The sequence below is a fragment of the Lytechinus variegatus genome, chromosome 13 (genome assembly GCF_018143015.1).
Source record: "Lytechinus variegatus isolate NC3 chromosome 13, Lvar_3.0, whole genome shotgun sequence".
Lineage (NCBI taxonomy): Eukaryota > Metazoa > Echinodermata > Echinoidea > Temnopleuroida > Toxopneustidae > Lytechinus > Lytechinus variegatus.
The window spans coordinates 6,794,846-6,814,979 of NC_054752.1; the positions used below are offsets into that span (position 1 = coordinate 6,794,846).

Sequence of the window (20,134 nt, forward strand, 5' to 3'; positions counted from 1 at the left end):
ATGCAAAAGAAATGCCCAAGATCAGTTTGTTTTCGCTGGGAGCGTGGAAATAATGAGCATTTCTGCGCTTGCAAACCAATTTCTTCGAGCTTTACAAAAATGGAGGGTGCTCTCTCAAGTGCAACATTCTGTCAATATGTTTACTTTCATTTGATAGATGAGAAAACACAATATATTCGAAAAAATCCCATAAGTCATGGCCCATATGTTCTATATTTTTCAATTCCCATACTTTTTCAAAATGTAAACTTTAATTTATTGCAACGCCTCTGCACATAATTGAGTTTATCTATGAACTGTGTATTCTGAATAAGTCATTAACCGGCTTGGCAAATAAATGTTTTTTTTTATTTGTACCTTTTTTGGCCAATAAATTAATTGGCCCGTCACAATGGTATCGAAAATGGGCCAATGAATATATTGGATCTAAATGCAAGAATTATTATGGGTCATTTGGCTTGCCATATGAAGAATGAGGTGCGTTTTCGATATCGTGCTTTAATCGAATTAATTGGGCTGTTGACATCAAAATTGAACTTTTCAGGATCAGGTGGTTGAAGGTGAGTCGTCTGGCAAGATTGTAAATAACTTAAGTGATTGTAGAAAAATTTGGCATAAATTCAATAGAGGCAAATGTAACATTCTGATGTCTCATTGTGATTTTATAAGGTGAAAAAGAAATGGACAGAGATCGATCGCAGCGCGAAGGTGCACGGGCTCTGGTCCTGCCAGCGACAGGGAGCCCCACCGGCGGCGCGGCAGAGCCAGAGACATTACCTCGAGCGAAGTTTGTGCAGGATCCACTCCACTTCACTACCGCTACACTACACTCCCGGCATGCCCGGGGCCGGGGGGGGGGGGGGGAGGAGGCACTCAGTATATAATGCATAGCCATAGTGGGTATTAGACAGCTGGCAGCCGTCTCTTTCGAGGAGTTTTTTAATATTCTTTTTTTTAAATTTCTCCTCGTAGTCGTACACAGACGGCTCGCTATCGTGCAGCCACCATCAGGGGACTTGCAATGCAAAATCCCCCTGTCTTGTCGGGGCTCCTCAATTTTTGTCTTTAATGAATGAAAATTTGGCATTATCGTGATCCAAGTCCCCGGTGACTCGGATCCACGGACAATTTTTCACAACGTAAAACATGTCCTACCTGTTTCTACCAACCTCCATCGTAGTTGTGTGTGACTTGTCTCTTTTCAGTCTCCACCAAAGATTGTAGAGCGCCGCGTACGCGAGCTCTACAATCTTTGGTCTATCTTCACTTTATTGGCGTTATGAATCAGATCGAATTGCATCTATATACTTCTTTTCAATCTCTATTGCTTTAGTTAGTAAATTAGTACTTTTCATATAAATAAATCATGATTATATTCATCTTTTTATGTTTCCCACACTATGAAATTTGCTTTATTTCGTTTACATTTTTACTAAATAAATCGGCCCCTATATCCCTCGAACAGTCTCAATTGCTTTATTTCGTTGATTCCTAATTTACTAAATAAATCATGATTGAATCATCTTTTCAATCTCCATTGCTTTATTTCGTAAATTAGTACTTTTCATATACATAAATCAAGATTATATTCATCTTCTTATGTTTCCCACACTATGAAATTTGCTTTATTTCGTTTACATTTTTACTAAATAAATCGGCCCCGAGTATATCCCTCTTCTGCAGACATTGCTTTATTTCGTTTATCCCTAATTTACTAAATAAATCAAAATTGCATCTACTTCTTTTCAGTATATATAGGCTTTATTTCGTCGTACTTTTTAATTATGCTATGAATAAATCTCATGATATGTTTGTCAAGATTATGCTTTATTTCGTCTATCACGTTTTTACTAAATAAATCAAAATGCATCTCTCTCTTAACTGTCTCCATTGCTTTATTTCGTAAGGTACGTAAAAAAATGTCGGTCTATAATTACTCCTCGTGATTCAAGTCCCCCTTCATCCGAATTAAACCACTGTGTTACTTGTTTCCTATTTTCGATGATAATTATTAAGATCAATAGAATTGAATTAAAACAGTATACTACTCCTCGTGATCCAAGTCCCCTCTCCTAAAAATACAAAACGGCAATTAACCCGTTGATATTCATCTACCCCTCATTTCCCTCCTCTTCAAAACCACTCTGCCACTTTTAGACAGTTTCCTAGAGATGATTAATAAATATTTTCGATAATAAGAATCATTAAAATCAATGAAAATCACATTAAAGACACTATTTAACTGTCTAAAGAAGTTTGAATTAAAACAGTATATACTACTCCTCGTGATCCAAGTCCCCTCTCCTAAAAATACAAAACGGCAATTAACCCGTTGATATTCATCTACCCCTCATTTCCCTCCTCTTCAAAACCACTCTGCCACTTTTAGACAGTTTCCTAGAGATGATTAATAAATATTTTCGATAATAAGAATCATTAAAATCAATGAAAATCACATTAAAGACACTATTTAACTGTCTAAAAAATTTGAATTAAAACAGTATATACTACTCCTCGTGATCCAAGTCCCCTCTCCTAAAAATACAAAACGGCAATTAACCCGTTGATATTCATCTACCCCTCATTTCCCTCCTCTTCAAAACCACTCTGCCACTTTTAGACAGTTTCCTAGAGATGATTAATAAATATTTTCGATAATAAGAATCATTAAAATCAATGAAAATCACATTAAAGACACTATTTAACTGTCTAAAGAAGTTTGAATTAAAACAGTATATACTACTCCTCGTGATCCAAGTCCCCTCTCCTAAAAATACAAAACGGCAATTAACCCGTTGATATTCATCTACCCCTCATTTCCCTCCTCTTCAAAACCACTCTGCCACTTTTAGACAGTTTAATAGACATGATGAATGAATATTTTCGATAAAAAGAATCATTAAAATCAATGAAAATCACATTAAAAACACTATTTAACTGTCTAAATACTCCTCGTGATCCGAGTCCCCTTCCCGTGTTAAGTTCGTTCAATTTCCCATAGGAGGGGACTTGGATAACGAGGAGTATTATTACTCGTGATCCAAGTCCCCTCTCCTAAAAATACAAAACGGCAATTAACCTGTTGATATTCATCTACCCCTCATTTCCCTCCTCTTCAAAACCACTCTGCCACTTTTAGACAGTTTAATAGACATGATTAATGAATATTTTCGATAATAAGAATCATTAAAATCAATGAAAATCACATTAAAAACACTATTTAACTGTCTAAATACTCCTCGTGATCCGAGTCCCCTTCCCGTGTTAAGTTCGTCCAATTTCCCATAGGAGGGGACTTGGATAACGAGGAGTACTATTACTCGTGATCCAAGTCCCCTCTCCTAAAAATACAAAACGGCAATTAACCCGTTGATATTCATCTACCCCTCATTTCCCTCTTCAAAACCACTCTGCCACTTTTAGACAGTTTAATAGACATGATTAATGAATATTTTCGATTATAAAAATCATTAAAATCAATGAAAATCACATTAAAAACACTATTTAACTGTCTAAATACTCCTCGTGATCGGAGTCCCCTTCCCGTGTTGAGTTCGTCTAATTTCCCATAGGAGGGGACTTGGATAACGACTAATACTACTCCTCGTTATCCAAGTCCCCTCCTATGGGAGATAGGACGAACTTGACACGGGAAGGGGACTCGGATCACGAGGAGTATTTAGACAGTTATATAGTGTTTTTGTGTGATTAATTTTGTCTTGTTTTGATCATTGCTTCATCAACTAGGAAGAATATACCGCCACAGGAGAGAAAAGAAAAAGACTATTTTTGTCGTTTGAAAAAGTGTCCGAGTCAATTGTTTTTGTGTCAATGGGAAAACGTGTGGTGGAAGGAAGTGCCCGCTCAGTGAGAAGCTTCGCACAGTTTCGCATCGCGAACAATGAATTTCTTTTGAAAATCTTCCAACCGTGGATTCTATTGAAAGATTGCTGATATTTGAGGTGTGTCTCAAGTTTGTCCCCAGTGACTTGGATGACGATAAGGCCGAAAATTTTGAGAAATAACGTGCCTAAAATGCAAATCAATATTCCCTCTTGGCATTAATTGCCCCAAAACTGAGAAAAATCAAGTTAAAAGGAACAAAAACAGTGACTTACCTCGCTCGGCTGTCTCGCAAATTCACTTCCCCGTTTTATCCGATCTTAAGTACATAAACATATGGCCATTGAGTCCCCTGTACAGATCGCTAGAACTTCGGTCTCTGTATTTGATGAGTGAAGCCAACGGAGTTCAGCTGAACAACCAACATAACAGAGACCGAAGCTTTTGGTCTTACTCATAGTGGGTATGTGCCGCGGAGGGGACCCCCATTTTTACACCCAAATTTCCGTTCCAAGACCAAGGCATAGCATTTTTGTCTTATTAGAAAAAAAAAAGAAAGCCGCTCTAAAATGCATGGCATAGATCTAGCATTTTCTTCTTATCGAGAAAAAAGAAAGAAATCCGCTCCAAAGGTTCGCATATTTTTCGTTACGCCGTTCCAGTTGCATTGATCTGCTTTTGGTGAAAAGCGGCTGCCGAGCGCTGTCCGAACATCGTCTCTGCGCTAGCACACCCGGCGGAGGCCGGGCTAGCTGCATCATGCACGCACGCCCGTTCCATAGGGGTGCACGTGCATACGCACGTACTCACACGCTGGCGATCCGTTCCAAGGACCCCCGTTTTCACAACGTAGTTCAGAAGCCCGTTCCGAGGACCCTCCTTTTTACAATAAGCCCGCTCTACGGCCCCCGTTTTTTGTCTCGCCTGCGGCACACCCCTACCACTTTTTTTGTAGAGTCCCCCCCCGGGACTACACTCCACCTACCCGAACTTCGGTGAACTCGATCGGATATTCCGAGTGACAAAGGTGGGATGAAAATATTATTTATTGTCAATCTTGACAATTGATTCATCGGACCAAAAGCTGCCTTCAGTCTCTGTATTTTGGTTGTCCCGCTGAACTGCGTTGGCTCACTCACCAATACTCGATGTTTGGCAACATAGTCATAGACATAGACTAGAGGCCCGTACATACAGACAACGTATTTTAGCAGTAACGTTAGATCTAATAGCGGAAACCCGATTTTCCAATCTTTTTTTGTACATAAAATGTCACATTATGTAAAAGAAATCACATCTATATTTACGAAAAATGTTTAAAGGAGAAATATATTGATTATGAATGTGGTCTTATTATATATCAATGGAAAGGTAATGATGTGGGGATCATCAGTGGGTCATTCAAAAATACCGAAAATAATACAAAATGGTGAAAATCGCCGATTAAAAAACGCTAAAATGCCCCTCCGAAATATGCCTCGCATCGGTCTCTGAATTGACTGGAATTTGATGACGTCACTGTCTGTACGAGAGGCGTGATTGGCTCTCCCACGTGAAGCTCCACTTGCATGCAAAACCTGTTGCGTGGGTACGTTTTCTCCACACTGTCACTGAATACTTCTATCACGAAATGAAAGAAAACCCAGAATTTTATCTAGATTTGGATTTTCAAATTGATGGTTTTAAAGATGAAGAGAATGATGATGAAGTGAACAACACAGTGTGGTAGTTGGAGGTAAATAATGGGGGAACAATGCCGATGATTATGATGAAAATTCAACTTGCCCGACGATCACAAGTAAAGTCATGTACATGCCGATTCGCTACCAACTCATGCAGCTGCTGCTACAAGTGGTAGCTATATACGTACACCGCGCGGGCCAAATTAAATCCATGAAAATGAATAACCACATCCAGAGAGAGTCTATCATAAGAAGGAAAATAATGATATAACTGTACTTACAAACAAGTGAATAATCCGAATTAACCTAGCTGAAAGCAAATCAACTCAACGAATAGCAGCAGACGATATGCACCGACGATAAACTTCATGTGGCTGGGATAGATTGTCACTCGTTCTGTTAGATGTAATTTGTAACTCATTAATTTGACAAAATTACGAAACTCGGGGAATTATTTATATATATAAAAATATAGTAACATCTCTTATTATTTTTTTGTATTACGATAAAACCTCTTTTGAAGGAAAACGTTGAGATAAACTAAAATTACTTTTAAATCCCCCCCCCCCAACATGCGTAGCTTGTATGTCATTGCAAACAAACCATCGCAAACATGCACGTATTCCTTCCTTGCTGATTGAGAGCTGTGCAAAACGTGCATAGATCTATTCTCTCAGTCTCAGCCAAGGCGAGCAAACAATACGGCATGTGTTGTTGTGATGGTTTGTTTACGATCACATAATGCTACGCATGATGGGATGATCTTTTACATCTAATTTTAATTTACCTCAACGTTTTCCTTCAAAACAGGTTTTATCGTAATTCAAAAAATGATAAGAGATTTTACTATATTTTTATATAGAATAATAATTCCCCGAGTTTCGTAATTTTGTCAAATTAATGAGATAAAAGTTACATCTAACAGAACGAGTGACAATCTATCCAGCCGGATGAAGTTTATCGTCAGTGCATATGCCATATCGTCTGGTACTATTCGTTGAGTTGATTTGCCTTCAGGTTCGGATTATTCACTTGTTTGTAAGTACAGTTATATCATTTTCCTTCTTATGATAGACTGTCTGGATGTGGTTATTCATGTTCAGCATGAATTCAATTTGGCCCGAGCGGTGTAGCTAGCACTTCCAGCAGCATGAATTGGTAGCGAATCGGTATGTACATGACTTTACTTGTGATTGTGTTGCAAGTTGAATTTTCATCATCATCATCGGCGTAATTCCCCCAATTTACCTCCAACTACGTCACTGTGTTGTTTCACTTCATCATCATTCTCTTCATCTCGAAATCATCAATTTGAAAATCCAAATCTCGATAAAATTATGGGTTTTCTTTCGATCATTTCGGGATCGAAGTATTCAGTGACAATGTGGAGAAAATGTACCCTTGCAACAGGTTTTGCATGCAAGTGGAGCTTCACATGGGAGAGCCAATCACGCCTCTCGTACAGACAGTGACGTCATAAAAAATCCCCAATTTCGCGGACGTAATTCTGCGTGTTTGAAGCATTCAGAGAGAGAACTTTAAACTATCAATTAACTGAGTTTCATCCGTCTCCATGATAAATGATGTACACCATCGTGTTCTCCTTATTTTCTCCTTTATTGTGATATATGATTCTCCAGTTTTACGATTTTCAATATATTTCTACTTTAAAATTCAGAAATATCGTACCTTAGACCGCAGTTACCGCTAACTGAAATTCCTTTCAAATGATGATCGAAACAAACGATGATGGAAACATCGTCATCTTCGATCCTTTCGTTGGTCAACGTAAGTAACCATCTTGGATGACGTCATTATCCTCACAGACGTATACCTGTCGCTGTATATTACGATTTATGCCGCTGCTTTGCGCTTGTAGATGAGCGTGCATTCGGTCTTTTGGAACTTGTCGCTCGCATTGATTGGCCAAGATATCAAAAATTTAATCAGAAAGCCTTGATAAAAGCAAAACTCGTTGACGGCTGCCATATTTTCCTCTCCGGCAGAAAATAAAAAATAATAAGGAATAACCCAGGGAATAACTCATCGGTAAAGTATATTTTTGATAATTTATAGATTTTACATAGTATTAATAGAAAGATTAGAGTCTTAATGAAAATAGTGGGCCTTCGTTCAAGATCATATAATGTCATTTAGAATCTAAAAGAAATCAAAATCTGGAAAAAACCTGCCCTTTGAATTGTCGACCCAGAATACACATGCAGGTTCGCACTAACACACTACCGGCGGTGAATGGGGATTATAGTAAAATGTCAGAAATTGTTGAATAAATCCCCAGAAACAACGGTTATTCCTGTCTAGACATTTATATGCCATGATAATAAACCTAATGATTGTGGGCATCAACGGAAAGACAAGACAACAAAAAAATATAACAAGAAAGAAAAATAGCTCAATTTCTTACTCTTCACCCTTATTTCAGTTTTCACTCCGTATCCATCCTCCGGTTATCCTCAAAATTGTTATTTGGGGCCAGAATAAAAAATCCTCACACGTATTATTCACGGCCGATTTAAAAACATTGCATGCGATCGGTTTGACCTGCGACCGATTGCATGCGATGTTTTGAAATCGGCTGTGAATAATTCGTGTGAGGAAATAGGTACTGGCCCAAAATCACCAATTTTGAGGATAACCGGAGGATGGACACTGTGTGAAATAAGGGTGAAGAGTAAGAAATTAAGCTATTTTTTTTTCTTGTTATATTTTTTTTCTTTAATTTTTACAATAAACCAATTTTTGATCCCAACTTTGTCACTCAGAATATCCGATCGAGTTCACCATCCCGAAGTTTGGGTAGGTGGAGCGTAGTGTAGCGGTACTGAAGTAGAGTGGAGCCTGCACGAACTTTGCCCAAGGTAGTTTAGAATGTGATGTTAACACTTAGTTAGGTTGATGGGCGATATTGGTTGGCAATGTTTGGCAAAAAAATTGATATTTTTTCTTTTAATATAATGACCCTAAAATGAAATAAAATTATTAAAAGTAGAAGAGCGTTTAACTTACATGTTATTGATGCCATCTTGTCTCCTTTTTGATTGCATCCTAGTGACGCAACGCGTCTATAGAGGGCGGCAAAATCATGAGCAGTGCCAACCTAGATTTAAAAAAATACTTGCATAGGCTGATAAATTCATGAATCGTAAATTTCTTGCATTGGTCGGTAAATATCATTATATACAATTCATGGTATTTATTGGCCGATGCAAGTATTTTTTAAAATCTAGATTGGCACTGCTCATGATTTTGCTGCCCTCTATAGACGCGTCACTTCGCTAGGATGCAATCCCAAAGGAGACAAGATGGCATCAATAACATGTAAGTAAAACTCTCTCCTACATGTACTTTTAATAATTTCATTTAGCGTCATTCCATAAAGAAAAAAACAATTTTTTGCCAAACGTTGCCAACCAACATTATCGCCCATCGACACAAGTGTTAACATCACATTCTAAACATAACTAGCAGTTTGGCGCATTATTATACTATTATATATTATATTATAGTAGTTGATTTCTGTTCCTTAACATATTCTATTACATATAGGTCTATACATACATGTATTTTTTTTATGTAGCCTGGGATCTTATCTTTCCAGACTTGGCCAAGGGGGAAAAACTATATCTCCAATTACAAAGCCATTGAAGACTTTTAACAGAAGATTTGGTAAGAGAAAAAACAGCTTTTCTGCTCCGTCATGGGTTTGGCTGTCAGCAATCTGTTCAGCCGTTTATTTGGCAATAAGGAGATGAGAATACTGATGGTTGGCTTGGATGCTGCCGGAAAGACCACCATCCTCTACAAACTCAAGCTTGGAGAAATTGTCACAACCATCCCCACGATAGGTAAGACCATCGCTTTGATTGTTCTCGAGCAGCGACATGGTCGGAGGATCCTGCCAAAATGCTGTATTTTTTCCCCCTAAACAATAAACTTTCTGCCACAAGCACCTACATGTACTACGTGTAATTCATGATGGGTGTTTCATAGCTCTTCGTAAGTTACAAGCGACTTTACGAACGACTGGTGATCCTTTATTTATAAACGGTAAAGCAGCATAAATGGAAATCTGGGGCCCGTTCATAAAGAGTTGCCACTGTTGTAACTTTGCCATTATGGCAACTACCATGGTAACCTTGATTTTGATTGGCTGCTGAGCCCTGTTGCCATGGTAGTTGCCACAATGGCAAATTTATAACAGTTGTAATTCTTTATGAAAAGGGCCCCAGGTCTGTATATGAAAAGGATCACCAGTCGTTGGTAAAGTTGCTTGTAACTTACTAACAGCTTTATGAAATGCCCCCTGATTAGTGACATACAGTGTTTGCCTACTTCTTGTCAGATTTCTTTGGGTATGCCCACTGTCATACTCCCTCATTTTGCAGTGAACTTATCAAATACATGTATGTTGCTTAAACATGTAAGATGTAAAAAAATATGTGTGGGGGGCATGTTGTATGTTACAGAAATCACTGAACCTAAGTTTATTAAGGGCATATAACAAATGCATAAGCATGTATACCTAATACGAGGACAATGAAGATGGAAAAAAAAGTGTATTAACATGATTAAGAAACCTTAAAGTGTTTTACACCTTTTATTACCAACTTTAAAGCTAATAATGAAATCGAAAACATTCATCAAAAAGAAGAATACTTAGAATTTCTCCTACAACCACTAAACCTAAATTTAAAAGGGCATGAAATCAATGCATAACTACATGTATGTTTCCTGAATTACGAGGACAATGGAAATACGAAAAAGCAGTGAATTTAGAACCCTAAAACTGTTTTACATCTTATCAACTTTATGACGAATATATCGAAAGCATTCATCAAAAAGAACATTTAGTATATTTTTCTAAACCTTAATTCATGGTAAATTGCCAATTCGTCTATTAAATTGTAGAAAGTTATTTTCATACTGGGGCCCCTATTCCTTTTAAACCCAGCAGCACTTTCATGTCAGTAAATTGGTGAGAAATGTAAAACAAAACGTACGCCAGGATTTAAATAGTGATCTCTGCATTATAAGAATGACAAAATTCATAAGTGATGTTCAGGGGACCGTTTCATCAACATTTTTGTCCGACAAGTTGTCCGGGGAGCGTTTCATCAATATTTTCATCCCACAAGATGTCAGATCTGACATCTTTCCTTGATTCTAATTGGCTGAGAGGCACTGTTACTATAGTAACTGTCAGATAAAATGGGACTTGACGGATAAATTGTCCGACAAGTCCTTTCATGAAATGCCCCCAGATGTCAGATCTGACATCTTTCCTTGATTCTGATTGGCTGAGAGGCACTGTTACTATAGTAACTGTCAGATAAAATGGGACTTGACGGATAAAACATCCGACAAGTCCTTTCATGGAATGCTCCCCAGATGTTGTCTCTATTCAAAATTAAGGTTGTTGATTTAAAATATTTTGCTGCCCTTAATAATTTTCAATACGTATCTAGTGTGGTTCTACATGTAATACCCACTGTCAAATGTTGTGAATTTTCATTTGTGTGCTGCAATCTTGGATGGTAAACACACATTTAATATTGCTTGAGAATGCTGTCAAATATCTAAATTGTATTGTTAATTTGTGTGATATTTCACAGGTTTCAACGTAGAGACGGTGGAGTACAAGAATATAAGCTTCACAGTGTGGGATGTTGGCGGTCAAGACAAGATTAGACCACTTTGGAGGCATTACTTCCAGAACACACAAGGTATCAATCATTTGCACATTTCAATAGACCTTTTATGCATGTGGCATCATAGTTTCAAAGCGCCCTCCCCTGGAGGGTATAGGAATATGTGTACAAACAGAGTTGTCAGAGATCAGCCAGCTGCATATTATAACACATGCAAGGCAAAGGCACTGTCATCTGAGATGGCGGCTCGATGACACAAATACATTGGGTCAATATTGACTGTCTTAAGTTTTCATACCCTCTAGACATTTTACAGTGTTTCTGGGGGGGGGGGGAGAATTCCACCTGTTTGTCTGCCTGTCCCAAAATTAAGGCAATTACGATCCAACAACCTTGTATACATGTGTAACACGCGGAAACTGATGTAGAAAGATGACACACAACACCATTCCTTGTGTTTCGGTTCGTTTAATATCGATGAGTCGTTATATACAAATTCCAAAATTTCCAAGTACAGGAACAAAAGATAAAGAAATAAAAAAACCTGCAAAAACCAATGAGAATAAAACAATTAACTAGAATGATGATAATGTTTGAAAAATGCACAAAATAGAAATATACACATATTTGCTTGTGACTCTAAGATAAAACATCAATATGACGTCAAGTAGACTCGTAATAATAAATGATAAACATGTTGTCTATATCCATTCATTAAAACTTATTCAATATTGCCTGAATTAAACTCATCTAATCACAAATTCAGTTCCTCCATCGTTATGGATAACTCTTCCAACAAATAAATGTGAAATTTACCAAACAACAATTTAAATATGCCAACAAATTAGCATTGAAATACAGTGGTTTATAAATGATAACCACTCACCCTGGCAATCTGGCCTAGAGGACCATATTTCCTCTCGTGATAGCCTCACCCGCTACACGAATGTCATGTCAAATACCTTTAAAAGGAAAGTAACAATTATTACACATAGTAAGCAATTATTGTAACCCTTTACTCTGAAACACAGAACTGAAACATTGCATTAACAATTCAATAACCAAAATCTTCAACTCTAAAGATCATTCTACTAAATCGTTTTACTTTACGATTAGAACCGAACACATTTTATGTTTATAACTACATACTACAATCAAGTATACAAGTACAAGTAATTAATATAAAATATCACAAAAAATCATCTGAAGTGACAAAGACAGATGCACAACTAATTAATTATTTAATTCACAAAACCCCTTAGAATAAGACAAATAACATGCTATGCTAGCAAAGATAGCACTTTAATATAACCTAACCTCTTATTCAAAACAATAGAAAATACATTGTTAACCAACTTTATAAACTATTGTTCAAAACTAACAGAATTGACAAAATAAGATAAATATCTTACCTATAATTCTGACCCAAAAATGAAGAAGCCTCTCTGCCTGCCCCATGAATGGGGTGCAGTGCAGGAGTGAATTGGAGCAAAATCCTCTCTCCCTTTTATGCAGTTATCACTCTCCATTCACAGATGCTAAGCCTTGACCATAATTATCTACGTCATACAAGCTTATAGCTCTGGAATGTGATGTTTTGACCCAAAGACCATTCAGCATCACTCTTACCCAGAAAGAGTGTGAATCATATTCCTTGAAAAGCATGAAGATTGTTAAATATTTCTACTTTCTACTACTTCCTGTGCACTTCCTGTGAAGGCATCTATTACTTACAGACAAATGATTAAGAGTAATGAAAATATATGAATTTTCAATAAACAGTTCATTTTGACCTGTTACATACTCCCCTACTTAATTGAGTGACGTCCCGGCACTCACTATACCAAATTATTACAAATTAAAGTCCTACTTTAGATAACACTACCCGGAGATACTTGTTCCCAGTTACAGAACAAGTCAATTTACAATTAATCATGGCCCTAAATATATAAAGCAAGTTATCTCCCGATACAGAATATAAAAAATCTCGGCAATAACACGGTATTGGCGAACCCGCACCACTAATACGAAGTTCCTGGTCTCGTGACGAGAATAAACACAGAAAACATATCTAGTGCAAAAACTCAACTGTTTCAGTTTTCAAGTACACTCCTTATTATGTAATACTAGTATCATGTTGAGGTTCCTAGCATTAAACATTCCAAGTGCTTCCTAACTGATCCTAACAGCTCCAGAGTTTATATCAACCAATTGTTTAGTTATCGACATAGACCTTCACAATCCATGTATCTCAACGAATAACAGACCATTATATAATTATAGCCAGTAAATCAATCACTACAATGTCGTCCTTAAACCTCCCAAAATATACCTACTTATACTTTAAGCTGATCCAAATTGTTAAAGAATTACAAGACAATAAACAAATAACAACAATTACCAGATGTTCCCCCAAATCTTAGCAATTTCCAATGGAACAATGGTTCACCAATATAACATATTGAAAAATCTCATCACTTTTGACTAATTCTCTCAACTACCAATGCGTCCTTTCCGGCCTCGAAGGTTAACAGAAAAACAAAGGTAAAGAGAAAAGCCTTACTGCCCCAATAGTCACTCCAGTATCCCTCTAATGCAATCCCGGTCTCAGATTGAGGTTCTCGAAATTAACATTGATACTTTATCCTGACTAAACCTAGCAGTACTCCTAGCCAAATCCCAGTTACAAATCAGAAAGATCAGCATATTACAATATGGTAACCATTATAACACACAGACACATAAAAGTAAAACACTTTCATCAACACGTGGGCTCCCCTTCTTTTTCCAAAGTAGCCCCTAAAACTATCAAATACACATTCTGGATCAAACAATTACCATTAATTCACGCCATAGCTTAATTAAACCGAAGATCCAAAACAAAAATTAAAAAGTTAACAAACTTCAAGTATCAGACAAAGAAACGCCTCAACTATTCATTAGTTAATCATGTTTGCCAAACCCAGAGCTTACTCTGCACATACTGTACTCCCTCCTATCAACATATAAAATACTGGTGTCTCTGGCCTCCTACACCCCAATGTGTGGTTCCCATCCAACCAGCCAAAATTACTTAAGAAAGGGGGCATGGACTGTTCCAAAACACAGCATTACCATGACAACACAAAATTAACCTTCAACAGTACTCAGTATTCCCTTGACCAAAGCCATTTGATCTGAAAACTTACAGGGTATCTCATAAAATACCTTCCCACTAGTATAAATCCCTATCAAATACATTGTAGCCTCATATTACTTTCAAACAAACTACATTTTGGCTACAACATTCACACTATGCACACACACAAATACATCTTAAAGCTACGTTCATATTTACAAATTCAAGATGTCCACGGATGAGCTCCTCAGATTGTCAGGGTTTGAACTTGGTTGTATCCAACGACGAACATCGATCCTGCTGACAACGCCACTTTGTAACATGCGGAAACTGATGTAGAAAGATGACACACGACACCATTCCTTGTGTTTCGGTTCGTTTAATATCGATGAGTCGTTATATACAAATTCCAAAATTTCCTAGTACAGGAACGAAAGATAAAGAAATAAAAAAACCTGCAAAAACCAATGAGAATAAAACAATTAACTAGAATGATGATAATGTTTGAAAAAATGCACAAAATAGAAATATACACATATTTGCTTGTGACTCTAAGATATAACATTCATCAATATGACGTCAAGTAGACTCGTAATAATAAATGATAAACATGTTGTCTATATCCATTCATTAAAACTTATTCAATATTGCCTGAATTCAACTCATCTAATCACAAATTCAGTTCCTCCATCGTTATGGATAACTCTTCCAACAAATAAATGTGAAATTTACCAAACAACAATTTAAATATGCCAACAAATTAGCATTGAAATACAGTGGTTTATAAATGATAACCACTCACCCTGGCAATCTGGCCTAGAGGACCATATTTCCTCTCGTGATAGCCTCACCCGCTACACGAATGTCATGTCAAATACCTTTAAAAGGAAAGTAACAATTATTACACATAGTAAGCAATTATTGTAACCCTTTACTCTGAAACACAGAACTGAAACATTGCATTAACAATTCAATAACCAAAATCTTCAACTCTAAAGATCATTCTACTAAATCGTTTTACTTTACGATTAGAACCGAACACATTTTATGTTTATAACTACATACTACAATCAAGTATACAAGTACAAGTAATTAATATAAAATATCACAAAAAATCATCTGAAGTGACAAAGACAGATGCACAACTAATTAATTATTTAATTCACAAAACCCCTTAGAATAAGACAAATAACATGCTATGCTAGCAAAGATAGCACTTTAATATAACCTAACCTCTTATTCAAAACAATAGAAAATACATTGTTAACCAACTTTATAAACTATTGTTCAAAACTAACAGAATTGACAAAATAAGATAAATATCTTACCTATAATTCTGACCCAAAAATGAAGAAGCCTCTCTGCCTGCCCCATGAATGGGGTGCAGTGCAGGAGTGAATTGGAGCAAAATCCTCTCTCCCTTTTATGCAGTTATCACTCTCCATTCACAGATGCTAAGCCTTGACCATAATTATCTACTTCATACAAGCTTATAGCTCTGGAATGTGATGTTTTGACCCAAAGACCATTCAGCATCACTCTATCCCAGAAAGAGTGTGAATCATATTTCTTGAAAAGCATGAAGATTGTTAAATATTTCTACTTTCTACTACTTCCTGTGCACTTCCTGTGAAGGCATCTATTACTTACAGACGAATGATTAAGAGTAATGAAAATATATGAATTTTCAATAAACAGTTCATTTTGACCTGTTACACATGTAGCACCAACCAAAACCTTGACTACTCAAATCTGGCTAGGTTCCTCAGCCATAATGCAACATTCTAAGCCATGTAGTCTCTGAATATAAGCCCACTTGACGCATTAATTAACTTCTCAATACATTCATATTTTATATAGTTACCAATAAGCATATCAATTACTTTTCCTTTCAAAATGTTAAAGATCCTCTATTCAAATGAAATGATATGCTAAGTTATTCTTTGTATTGTTCATAGTTATATTTTAAGACCATACATGTATTTCAAACACACAGTTTGCTCCCCTTTATTTGATACATTTGCCTGATTTCTGGCCCTGACAGCTCCATATTTCATTCTTTTTCAGGCAGGCTTCTATATTGTACTGGCCACATTGGGCTTTATCTACATGGGACCCCAAACCCTCTTTACCTGCATCTCCACCTTTGCCTTCCTCATTTAAGGACTTTTAGGCCCGTTTTCTGAGGTCAGACCATGGGCTAAAACTGTTTGAAAATTATGGGAAGCCACATTTCAATATTTTGTTTACATTGGATGTTTCTCATGTTTACCGCAGTGCTCTTTCCTCATTCTTTCCTATTTCTTAATTTATTTTCATCCTCCCCAGACAGTTTAGTATGTCATATGAGCCGATATATCAAACCTCTCCCAATAGGGTTTTATGTCACAACTTGCTATCCATAGTTAAACCACAACTTTAAACCAGAGTTTTATTTAAACCTGAGTTTAGAATGCGAGCCTTAGAGACTGTTGATATGCTGGTTATTTCCTATTTTCATTTTTTTGTGTAGGTCTGATTTTTGTTGTAGACAGCAATGACAGAGAGCGCGTCACTGAAGCCAAAGAGGAGTTAAATCGTATGCTTAATGAAGATGAACTCAGAGATGCTCATCTACTGGTGTTTGCTAACAAACAGGTAATATCTTGTAATTTCAAGGACTATGTTCAAGGGGGCGTGGAAATGGCGGGGGGGGGGGGGCTGCGGGGGCTTCAGCCCCCACACTTTTTTTTGACCAAACAGATATTAGATGAAATGGGTATAGCCTAAATGAAAATCAAACAAAGTGTGAAAGGGACTAAATGACAAGTATGACAAAAGTAGACAAATTTATTGTGGACGAACTAGGATTAGACCATGAGATGAGAACACATGGAAAGAATACTCAACGGGTGTAGACCAATGGGCAAATTACCATTTAAAAATACTAGTAGCATATCCTTTTCTCAACATCAACGTAATGTCACACACACACAGTCAAGGTTTTGAGGAACTGCATGAGTAGGGTATATATCTCCTGTTTTGTATCCCCGTTGAGGACAGCTTGAAGCTTTAATCGAGTCCCCAGTTTTCTGAAAAGAGGGAAAAAAGGGAATTACACAATATCTGGAAATCTTAAGATTTCCATGAATACTTTCTGTTACTTTCTGATATTAAGTTTATTGTGATTTTGATTTGTTTACTTTTATGTATTTAGTATTTACATTTTTTTTCTCATATATGTTCATTTTGTTGACGATTTTTATGTGATATTGTTTTGTCATGTTTTTAATTTCTGTTGATACAGGGCCCCTTGGTCGAGCAGTTCTTGTAACTGAAAGGGCTACCCTGTTAAAATAAAACGACAAATAAATCTTCAAGAATCCTCAGGCACATAGTTTTTATTCAAACATGCAGATACTTTGCTTTTCGTTTTGTTGTATTCTAAGCGAACTTATTTTGAAATCATTGCCACAACCGACATTAATTACAGTCGTTTTTTTAGTAATGATGACATGTAAGAACATTTCTTCATTTTGTGTGTGTTATTATGTACGCTATTGCAGGATCTTCCCAATGCGATGAGTACATCCGATTTAAGTAATGCCCTTGGTCTGTCAAATCTGCACGGCCGAAGTTGGTACATCACCGGAACGTGTGCAACCACGGGGGACGGACTTTACGAAGGCCTAGACTGGTTATCGAGTCGAGTCAAACAGAAATAGTGCATAACAGGCAATTACGGTGTGAACTTTGTGGCTGAATAACCAACCGCAAAGTTTTAAATGCATTCATGCAATAAAATGACAAATAAACTCTTAAAAGGTATCTGATCAGGAATTCTAACTGCTTGAAGTATTATAGTAAAACATACATACATGCAAAATCTTTGGCATACAGTATGTGTTGTCCATTGATTCAGTGTAGGGACTCATTTCCTAAAGAATTACATGTACAGCTGTGGTTACTTTGCCTTTGTTTAATACAATGGAAACCTTGATTGTGATTGGCTGCTGAACCCTGTTACCATGGTTACTGGACAGTGGCAAATTTACAATAACTTGTTATAAGGTAGGCCCCAGAACCCTGCAATATGAAAAAAATATAATCAATAATTACTAACTTTCGATACAAGGTATGACATAGTTACTGTCCTGATGAAGCCCTATGGGTGAAAATTTGAACAAAATTTGTCTCTCTATGGTTGTTTTATTCACCTTCTATTTTGTGTGCCATACTTACATTGACAATCACATTTAATCGGGAATTGATTATTTCTTTCCTGCTACTTGGTGCAGGCATAATTACATATATGTTATTACATGTACCTTTAAACAACTTGCATGTAAAATGCAGGGAGATTATTCTTTATGGAAAGAGTACTACGCCCAGATAATGAAATATATAGTAGGACATACACATACATGTATGTCATTAGCGAAGTGTAATATTCAGATATTGTTGTAAGCTGATGCTATCGGCTTCTCTGCTCCGGTGACCACTGTGCTATGTTGTTATTAAAGGTCAAGTCCATCCCAGAAAAATGTTGATTTGAATAAATTTAGAAAAATCAAACCAGCATAATGCTGAAAATTTCATAAAAGTCGGATGTAAAATAAGAAAGTTATGGCTATTTAAAGTTTCGCTTATTTTTCACATAACAGTAATATGCAGAACTCGGTGTCATGCGAATGAGTCAGTCAATGATGTCCATCACTCACTATTCTGTTTTTATCATTTGAATTATACAATATTTCATTTTTTAAAGATTTGACAATAAGGACCATACTTTTTGCCTGAACCATATAGTATTAAACAATGCTAATTCCACATGTTCAGGGAGAAATTAATCATTGTTTCACTTGACAATGAGGAGAAAATTAGAATATTTCATATAATGAAATACAAAAGAAATAGTGAGTGGATGACGTCATCAGTCTCCTCATTTGCATACTGACCAGGATGTGCATATAACTGTTTTGTGAAATTAAGCAAAATTTTAAATGTCATAAGTTTCTTATTTTACAATACATCTGATTTTGATGAAATTTTCAGTGTTATGCTCATTGGATTTTCTCTTTTTATTCAAATGAACTTTTTGTTGGGGTGGACTTGTCCTTTAAAGGGCCAAGCAACTGACAAATCATGGGGAAATACAAAACTTGCAAAAGGCCAATTGACTTGCATAATATAAACCGTCCATCATGAGCGCCCGTCGGACTAATGCGATAATAGTTCGGACAGCACGAATTTGACTAATGCGATAATAGTTCGGATAATAGTTCGGACTAATGCGATAATAGTTCGGACAGCACGAATTTGACCGAACTCGTGATGGTTATTACTTCGGATCATCGCTGTTCCAGTTTTCAACAATCCCAATTCCTAGACTCGTGGCAGGTCTCTTGATTGCAAAACCAAAATAAATAACCACTGTGAAGTTACATGATTCAAAGTGAAAACACGCAGTTTACATCTGGTCGGTTAGTCTATTACTCTCAAGACCTCCCAGACATGCCGGCGTCTATTACATAACACCCCCAGACATGCAGCCGAGTAGAATCCCTTCTCTGTTCTGAGATAAGCCTTGATTTCCCCATGATTTGTCAATGAAAGGTCGCTTTAATGTCAAGTGGGAATATGCTGAGTTCCAATACACTCGCAGCTTCCCTCAAGAAGGGGGAATGTATTGTAGGTATTTGTGCCAAACAGTGCCATACCATAGAAGATTAACTCTGATAAAATCTCTGCGAAGCCACGAATTTCAAACTTGCATTTACATTGTATTATATAATATGTTTCCTATATGTTTCCTGTGGTTCTTTCATCATGTTTTAATGATG

At 36.7% G+C, this 20,134-nt stretch overlaps 1 protein-coding gene and 1 long non-coding RNA gene across 2 annotated transcripts; both read left to right on the forward strand.

Moving 5' to 3' along the window:
* Positions 1-458: 458 nt before the first annotated feature.
* Positions 459-18,882, forward strand: LOC121425930 (ADP-ribosylation factor-like). Its single transcript, XM_041622040.1, has 5 exons — positions 459-560; positions 9,145-9,391; positions 11,159-11,269; positions 16,825-16,949; positions 17,858-18,882. The coding sequence occupies exons 2-5, from the start codon at positions 9,244-9,246 to the stop codon at positions 18,014-18,016; spliced, it is 543 nt and encodes a 180-aa protein (XP_041477974.1). The 5' UTR covers positions 459-560; positions 9,145-9,243; the 3' UTR covers positions 18,017-18,882.
* A 540-nt stretch (positions 18,883-19,422) lies between these two features.
* On the forward strand, positions 19,423-19,914 carry LOC121425931. The gene is made up of 2 exons (XR_005971546.1): positions 19,423-19,505; positions 19,574-19,914. It is a non-coding gene; the product is annotated as an uncharacterized LOC121425931 (long non-coding RNA).
* The last annotated feature ends 220 nt before the right edge of the window (positions 19,915-20,134 follow it).

Bases quoted from the DNA above. Each gene is read 5' to 3' on its own strand.
- LOC121425930 (XM_041622040.1), top strand. From the start codon at position 9,244: ATGGGTTTGGCTGTCAGCAATCTGTTCAGCCGTTTATTTGGCAATAAG. The intron at 9,392-11,158 runs GTAAGACCATCG...GATATTTCACAG, and splicing joins CACAACCATCCCCACGATAG to GTTTCAACGTAGAGACGGTG. The intron at 11,270-16,824 runs GTATCAATCATT...TTTTTTGTGTAG, and splicing joins TTACTTCCAGAACACACAAG to GTCTGATTTTTGTTGTAGAC.